General features: G+C 40.8%; 1 protein-coding gene across 1 annotated transcript in view; it reads right to left on the bottom strand.

Moving 5' to 3' along the window:
• Window positions 1–1862: 1862 nt before the first annotated feature.
• Window positions 1863–9334, bottom strand: part of ltk (leukocyte receptor tyrosine kinase) — a 47663-nt gene continuing 40191 nt past the window's right edge. Inside the window, exons 24-28 of the mRNA XM_064332111.1 lie at window positions 9212–9313; window positions 8484–8618; window positions 7637–7727; window positions 5270–7020; window positions 1863–5227 (exon numbers count right to left, since the gene is read on the bottom strand). Of these exons, the coding sequence (XP_064188181.1) occupies window positions 6076–7020; window positions 7637–7727; window positions 8484–8618; window positions 9212–9313 (1273 nt within the window). The 3' untranslated portion in view covers window positions 1863–5227; window positions 5270–6075. The remainder of the gene's footprint in view (window positions 5228–5269; window positions 7021–7636; window positions 7728–8483; window positions 8619–9211; window positions 9314–9334) is intronic.

Here is a 9334-nt window from a genome sequence, read left to right as displayed (position 1 = left end):
GTAGAGATGCCCTTTACAGGATACACTCATACAATCAAACGTAACAGTTTTCAATTTCACACTAAATGCTGTCATTAACAGCACCATCCATGTGTTTATCACCAATGGATCCTGCCTTGTGCACATGTCCTTCCACATGCCCACCAGTACTTACATAACCATGACATAATGTTTAAAGGACTGCAAGCTAGATTTACCCACCAATTTATAGGGAATAAAAACAAAATGCTAATTCCTTACAATAGTTGCCTGTGTACCAACCCGATGATCTTCAGAACACAGAATGAATGCTTTAAATTGCTGCTTCCAGTTATGCTACAACTGGATGTGAAAGTACTCCAAGCCACATAAAGTAACGCTGACCTGCCCCCACATAAATAAGTGGGGAAATGGGGGGCAGATGGGACAGAATAGGACAGGCCAGAGATTTCCACATCCCTTCAGGCACCAGGGCTGTTTGACAGGTTTGGAGTGGCAGAGACTGTGTTTTTTCTTTGCTGTGAAGTCACAACAAAATGTCTGCCACAGTTCTTGCCAGTAAGGCTTATTCACAAGTCCTGCTGTGAGAGTCATGAATGTGAGAAAGTTATGACATGAACTGCAGATGATCAGCGACCACTTTTCAGAATAGTCCAAATGTATCCCTTTGCTTTGCTTTACCTTATAGGCCAGTTAAATAGCACTCAATATCTTTGAAGAAATTTCCTAATGTTTACAATGTTTAACACTAAGGGCTCAATTTCACTTCAGGGCCAAGAAAACTGCATATGCAACCATAGACTTGATTATGATTTTCCTATTTTGTCTAATTATACAGAGATGTGCGTCTAAACTGATGTATGCTCAAAGCTTATAACAGATGCAGGTTATAAATATTTTTGAAAATGACAGACTACCTATATTCTGGGGCAAGGGTAAGGTGACTCGGCCAGGCATCTCTTAATGGCATTCCAGATCCCACAGACTATTGGTTGTTGTCAGTGAGAGATGCGTGTCTTCTCCCTTCAGTGCAAGCCCTGATTGGCTGGCAGGGGATTGGATCAGTGGTGGCACATGCATAAAGTGCTGTGGTCCTTGCGTGGGTATGGGTGGCACAGCAGTGACTTGAGAGGGACAATTTGTGCTTCCATATTAGGAAGCAGAATAAGGCAGAGGAAGGCGTCCATTCACTTGCAAATGGACAAAATATCAGCGGTCACCCATTTGCCTTTCCTTTGGAAAATATGTGTGTATTTCCTTACAATGTGTCTCAATAAAACACAACAATGTCCTGTATTTTAAAGTAATGAAAATACAATGCCCCAAAATGAAATATAAAGTTGACATGTTTTGTAAAACACTATGGAAACATAGGTTTTAACTGTGCCCATGTAAACACATACTGTACAGTGTATCTTATTGCCTATATACTTACTCATGTACTTCAATTATTAAACAATGCATTGCCTTCATTTTTGCAAAATCATTTTAAGATTTATCACTGCTTCAAAAAAGTAACCTGGCTTTGTGGGGGTTGTCATAAAAGGGATGACAGCATGTAGCAGTCTACAAACAAGCAAATACAACAATATTGTATAGACTCAAACAGCAGTGTATTGACACAGCAATCTAAAACTAAATAATCATAAAAATCATTAAAATAAAATATTCACAGGAAGAAATTTTGGCTCTACATATAATTTTTTTTAAAGATCATATTTACTTATACTGTGAAAAATATGGAATGAGAAACCATTCTATATCATGAATATTGGCTTGGAATTGTTATGCATGGTTCAAAACAATATTCATTTGTATCAACAAATCCTTCCACAGATATCCTTATTGAAAAATAAAGAAAAGTAAGACAAGACCAATTTAAATACGCTTATAATTAATGTTTTTTTAATTATTTATTTTTAATTATGACATTTCTGAACACAGTACCCTACATTTGTTAGGTTCCTGGTAGAAACAATCAAAGTTCTGGTTTTACTAATTTTTCAGTACAGGGAATTTGGCAAAAAAAGAGAAAAAAAATTAGATTGTACATTAAGGCAAAAAGTTCACACAAATCATCAATCCCATGTTGGACACATTAAAATAATGAACCATCCTCACGTGCAAAGGAAGTGTGGAAAGCCTTTGGAAGCACCTGTCCTGGTGGCTGTCTTACAAGTGTTTTATCACTCAAAGATCAATTAATTGCAAATCTGCTTAGAAAGATAAACAACCACACAAAAGAGAAGGACATCATTTATTTTTGCTGCAAATATGAGTACAGTTGTATTTAAAATTGCATGGAGTATAGACCATTTCTATTTTACACAGGTACAAAACATTCCTTCTCATTGAGTTTGATTCAAATTCACTATCAACTTTTAAGAATATTATAAAAATAGTTACAAAAAGGGAAAAAAGCCATTTGAGTCTAATCAAGTACACAAACCATTATATATAATAAAATATAATTGCATGGATTTAAAGAGGAGCACACAAGCCAGGCAAGGGGGGAAAAATACATTCAGTGAAAATTCTTTCACCGCACAGACACTGCATTCACTGCTGGTCTGAGGATTTTGGGCTCTAAGCAATCTTGTCGACCGGGGGGAGGGGGTTTTGCATTGTAAAATCCGTCTCACATTATATTGTTATGAAATACTCCGTTGTCGTTCCATTTTTAAATTACTACCGATAGTTTTGCGATAGGGCATGAATTCCGCATGGAGGCCCCCTGGTGGCCACGGAGGCCCTAAGCAGCCGCTTAGTTCGCTTATGCCTCGGGCCGGCCCTGACTGCATTTGACTAAACAAACAATAAAACAGCTCCTCAGTAAACTAGACAAAGGGGCTTGGTCTCAATAGCTTGCCACAGGAACAATTTTACAAACACCTGCTCTCATTCCATTTGTGGGTGGCACAGACGGTTGAAGGGGTCACACAGAAACTAAAGGAATTATGCTTTCTAAAAAACACAATCCTACAGCTTCTGACTATGTTGACAATTTTTTATGTTATTTTCCATTATTTACATGTTGTTTCTATGCTATGCATGCTATATTGCATGTGTCAGGTGTCAATACCATGTCACACTAACCGCCATAAGCAAATTTCCACGACAGTGGTCATCTATCATAGGGGAACCCTAGAGACTGGAGAGAGTCTCAGGGGGTCTTCAGGTAAATGTCAACCATATTTCCCATTTGAAGAATCTGAAATATTTCAATATTTTATAAATCACACATTTTACAAATTAAGATAAACAATCTCAACTCATCCTTAGTAACATTGCTAGAAAACAATGACCAATTTAAATTGTATTAAATAGATACGTCTTATATAACTCCATTGTACACATTGACATTACTATTTTCAAATGTGTTAAACAGCTGGGGTCTAGTGGATTACAATTTATTGAGACCCTCAGCTAAAGAGTGGTAATTTCAGGGAGATTTAAGATGGAAAATTTAGGGACCCACTGGTTGATGGAAGCTGTAACACAGACCCTACAGTAAATGGAATCTTAAATACAGTAAAATTAAAAAATTTACATTTCTATTTTAATAAGGTACAAATTATCACTCCATTATACTGTTAAAAAACATCAAAACATAAAGCATAATACATGACAAATTTCTTTAAAAAAAAAAAAAGAATAAGAAAGCAAATAAACTCTTTGTTTATCTGAAAATAAAATAGTCAGGTAATCAACTGAAACAGTGCATTACTACAGTGTATTTTAAATGTGCGTGCTGCCCTCTCCTGATTTCTTATAGGCACTGCAGAATCATACTCTTCATTCCTGTAGTAGTGGTATCACAGAACAAATGGCAGTGATCATCTACATAAACCGTTTGGAAAACACAAATATAAAATATAAATACTATTATAAAACTATAGAACCGCTACATATATTGACAGTCCCATCTGAAGAATTCTAGAAAATGAGGTCCAGTTACTGATTTGAACTTTTGTTAAATTAACTTGGAGAATTTGTATGAATTATATCCTGAAGAGAGTGAAAAACTAATTTTTCACAAAACAAAATTCATATTCTCTAGTAATGTAGGACCAAAGTGCCGAAATACAAGGGACCAAGTTTTAAGAGCAATGCAACACATTCTAGAAGAGATTCACAGGTCCACAAAGTACTGAGTTAATGTGAATCACATGACTGGACAAATATGTATTCTCAGTGTATGCATAGACATATTATCATTTCAGAGTGCCGAGTCTGGGCATTCAGTCTAATAGGGCTGAAAGACTCTTGTTAAAGTATCTGGACCTATTACAGCTGGGTTCAGAAATGAATAGTGGTTGTATCAGAAAGCATCTTATTTCAAAATGGAGTTTTTGAATGTACCCTTGCATCTGCTACATTACATGGATACATTTCATTATCATTAGTTTTACCCAATACAAGTTAATGGTTTTTAATGCCTTTTTAGATGTATCCACAGAAATACACCACTTAATGGGCATTGACTGCACCAGGGACTGCTTCTTAATGGGGCAGAGCTGGCACCATCTGGCTATATTATCATTCACATATTGAGGCCTTATACAACAGGATGAAAAAGAAAACATGAGAAAAATATAAAATGAAAATTAATATTTCTATACGTAAATATTTTCTAAACTTTCCTAAGGCTATTAACTATTTCAACAAATTATGACATATTTCATTGAAACTTCCTTCTAGGAACATGTGATCGCATTAACAGCAGTGTCCATTTTGCATGAGCACAAATTGACACAAGAACTGCAAATGTCACTAACTGCTTGCGGCCTTCGTGACTGTGGAAGCATATTTGCTTATGGAGGCGTCTAATTAAAATAATATTTAATGAAGTACTGTTTGCCATGCAGTAAAATGGATATATATATATATTCAGTGGATAGGGTGGAGTGCCATGCCCATTCCCAGGCCACTTTGGGCCCTCAAACTGGGAGAACTTTTGAAGATTGGGAATGTCAGTACCTTCCCAATCTTCAACAGTTAAGTAATCAGTTTAGTGTATACACAGGGGAAACAAACTTGCAACTTATTTGAGACATTTTTATAGTTTTCAGCTACCATGGCACTTATAACTGCTGAATTAGAGTTGGCAAAAAGAACTGTAGGTATTCTGTAACTCTTAACGGCGTAAAAGCAATACAATAAAGTTCAAATATAATATACAGTATAAGCAATGTTTTTCTTAATAATTACCAATTTGACAATTCAGTGTTTCCTTGTGTTAAAATTACTACTATGATACATAAATATATTTCCTAGTAGATGTAAATACATTATGCAATAGATTTTCCTAAACAAAATATATCATTTGCCTCAGGTCTGTCATCCCTGAGTAAATCCTGACCATATCCTGCCCACTATTTACAAAGTGTAAACATGGTCATCTTTACCCAAAAGCAACTCAAACAATCCAAATTAAAGAACCAAAATCAAACAAAACCAAATAAAGAGCCCCATTTTGAGCCAGGCAACTGCAGTGAACAAAGTACATCAGACTTTTATTTCTGACTTAGTGTTTCTCACAGCAATGAGAATGAATGTGCTGACTGGATGGAGCTCTCATACAGCTGATACAAGAGTTTCTATCAAAGCCAGGCAGCTCTGATAGCCCTGAGCTGATGAAAGCATTTCTGGGTGTGCAGGGTCGTGTGTCAATTGTGTTGCATTTCTTGGGTCGCAGTTCAGTGCTGGTAGCCAGAACTTGGCATGGCTGTACTTATTGTAACCTGGCAGCAGTCTGACCACTATCTTGGCATAGAAACAAATAAAGAACATAGCATAAACTACAAAAGTATGCATTACTGGCTGACTGAACTCTGAATTCTCTTGTGGTCTGTCACTCTTCTGATGCTGAAGTGGCTGGAGATGAAGGTCCAGTCTCAGCTTTCTTAAAAAGTACTACAAAAAGTAAACAATGAAGGGATTATGCTATGAGAACAAAAGAAACAAGTAAGGACAGATAAAATACAGAAACATTTGTTAGGTAGAAATGTCTGCTTTCCCCTGTTCAAGCGTTTCTGAGGTGTGGAGTGGTTCCAGTGGTGCTCTCCCTGCGTTCTTCAGTGCGTTTTCACTGTGCTAGATGGGTGTGACGCTCAGGTCCTCAGAGAGAGAGAAGCCCGAATCCCGATCGCGGCAAGGTTTCTCCAGCCGGCAGTGCCGCTTGACGTCCTCGTGACCGTAGCTGGCGTGCCGTTTCACCAGCGGCTTGGAGAAGCCGGTGGCCCTGGCACCCAGGCCAGCCCCCGAGGTGGACGGGACAGAACTAGCGCTGGGCTCCGGGACCTTGGCCGGCAGGGGCAGGCTCTCGGCCTCATAGCTGTGCTCGTCGTAGGCGTAGTTGACGTTACCGCAGGGGAAGCTGTGAAGCTTTGCCAGGTCTAACCCAGCATTGGGTCCCCCCAAGACCTCTGGGGGCCCCTTGCGAGTCAACAGGCTGGGTGGACCCTGAGGACCGCAGGGGAGGGGGGCAGAAAGCACACCCGGGCAGGCCGGGGAGCTGAGGGGTGGGGAGCTGCTGCTACCATCCGATCCAAAGCCTTCGTGATCCGGGACGGCTGAGGCTGACGGGGTACCGGACAGGGGCATGGACTGCGTGTGGGACAGCGGTTTCTTGGCCCGCCCAAAACTCTCCAGCATCCATGATCCGTAGGTGGGGTTCCACAGGTTTTTGGTCTTGTTCTTCAGCTTCTGGCTGCTGGAGGTGGGTGGGGCCGTGGGGCAGGGCGGGGGATCCGGGCTGAGCCGCGGCCCAGGACACGGCACTGGGGGCGGGGCGGCTTCTGCCCAGGCGGTCTCCGGAGCCTCCCTGTGAGTGGCACACTCCTGGGGGGGCTGCAGGTGGGGTCTGTGCACTTCAGGGACAGCAACAGGGCTGGCAGGCTGAGGGGGCATCTCCGGGGACAGAGACGGGGCCATGAGCAGCGGGGTCCCTGACCCCTCAGGCCGGGTCACTGTGAGCCCCTCCTCCTCCACCACTGGGCCATATTCCACAGGCAGGGGTGTGGTGATGACATCAGGGTCCTAGAACAGAGAGACAGACAGGGGTAGCATGAGAGCATCAATAATTCATACATAATCTGAACAGCTACAGAAATTTACAGAAATCTTCAGAAAAATCATTTTCATGGAAAATGTAATTAAATGCAAATATAAGGTGGGAAAACATATCAGATTGGCCATATGGTCAAATATTTAATTATTTAAAAGAAGAATAGGAGGTAAGTAATCCAAATTGTGCATTTGCAAGCCTATTTTGTCACATTTTTCATTGATTAATGCTGTTTTCAGTGGAGTCTTATATAATTCTTTTCTGACATTTTTAGTTTGTAATTGTAATTGCACATGAAAGACTTTACAAAGCTGTTGTATGGTTGGAAAATTGGCAGATATTTTGGTTCCAGGCACTTATGGAGTACAATATTTTTCGATCGAAAACTTGTAACACTTAAGTAAGTAATGTCAGCCTTGCACTCAGGAGTAGCCATCAGCAGCACAGACTTCAAGAAGGCTGAAATGCCTTTACGTTCTTTTGGCCACTAGTTCTGTGTTTGCTTATACAACTATAGCTAATATTTTTTTTGGAAATAAGGCCGATTCCAAGCGAAGCACAGAGAGGCACTGTTCCTCCAGACTGTACCTGAGTGCAGTAGTTAATTCTTTCCAGGATAGTGGAGAAGTTGGGTCGATGCTCTGGACAATGCTGCCAGCACTGGGTCATGATGCGATACCTACCATGGAAACAGAGAAGCAAACGGTGGTTTGGACTGGGAAGAAGGGAAATCCCACAAAGCTGAAGGCTGCTGCCAAACACAGGTCTGAAAGTACTTAACATGGGGGGCAGTGAGGCATATCTAATAAAATGGCAGGATCATCTGAGAACTAACCATAATTAGTTTTCTAGTTAAAAGCATCTCTTGTAGTTTGACAAGCAAATTAAATATCTCCTAAAATAAACTTTATAGCAGTTGTTTTGACTTTTAAGTCTCACTTCGCCACCGTGATGACACAATTTCATGAAATTACTGAAATGTTGGCATTCAACCCTAAGGACCAGGGCCAGCAGCAAACTGGGGGTGTGGCTCCGTGAGCAGGTCAACGTGAGCAGGCTTCACTGTGAGGCTGGGCAGTGTGTGATGCCACAGTGAAAAAGACCACAAAGGCTTCCGAACAAGTGTCCAGGCAGGAATGATTTTTAATTTTGGTGCCTGAAAAAATGCCAGCAATATTTTATAATTCCAAGCAGCTATTGCTATTGTTGCTATGGCAACAGTGGTTTAGTCAGGGTATCTTGCACAGGCCTTGAGCAGCTCTTGCTAGTGTTACTATAGTAGCAGTGTCCCATTCAGGGCAACTTGCACAGGCCCAGAGCAGCTCTTGCTGTTGTTACTATAGTAACAGTGTTCCATTCAGGGTAACTCATATAGGCCCAGAACAGCTCCTGCTATTGTTACTATAGTAACAGTGTTCCAGTCAAGGTAACTCACACAGGCCCTGGGCAGCTCTTTGGTGGGTCCATTCTGCCTCCACTAGTCACAAACTCCAGCACTTCCTGGTTGGTCTTGCATGGGTATGGCATGTAGCCCAATGAAAATATCTCCCAAAGTAGTACCCCAAATGACCTACAGAGGGAAGCAAAATACAATCAACAACTGCACACCAGACAATCCACGGAAGACAGAAAACAGTCTGGAGTTGCAAAGCATTGAATAACCTGCAGTGGCAGGCAAAGCAAAGGCAGCTTCGGCGAAGTGATTCCTCATTATTTTTCATTGGGAGCTCAGATTGTCAGAGTGGAAATGTGCAACTGGGTAATACAAAAACTACACTCGTGTTTATCGGTCACAAAAAAGTAATCACTACACCATCTGAAATTCTTGGGTTTAAAATGCTGTCACCATGGTGTATTCAAATTATCAGATCAATTGCAGGAGAGAAGCAAAATTCCTTGCTTGCTAAATATGAGGAAATCCAATGTCAATGTCTTGTATAGTTTTACAAATAAATATCATTATGTCATTAGATTAAATGAAGGATGAAGGAGCACAGCTTGTCAATTCACTCTGGAACTTTTCCAGTTAATGTCCAGTAAAAGCACATGACAGAAGCACCGTACAGGTGTGAGTATGTTATGAGAACAGGCGCGAGTACGTTCTGACTATAGGTGTGTGCATGTTCTGAATTTGTACTAAGTGAAAAGTGAAGTGGACATTACCAGGTGTCAGTCTTGCAGGTGAAAATACCCTCCAAGAAGGCCTCTGGTGGCATCCACTTGACTGGCAGCATGGCACGCCCTCCCTTCCGGTAATAACTTGCCCTGCGGAGATGGGTAGGCAGG

The sequence above is a fragment of the Anguilla rostrata genome, chromosome 1 (assembly GCF_018555375.3).
Source record: "Anguilla rostrata isolate EN2019 chromosome 1, ASM1855537v3, whole genome shotgun sequence".
NCBI classification, from domain to species: Eukaryota; Metazoa; Chordata; class Actinopteri; order Anguilliformes; family Anguillidae; genus Anguilla; species Anguilla rostrata.
This window is presented reverse-complemented; position numbering and strand designations above follow the sequence as displayed.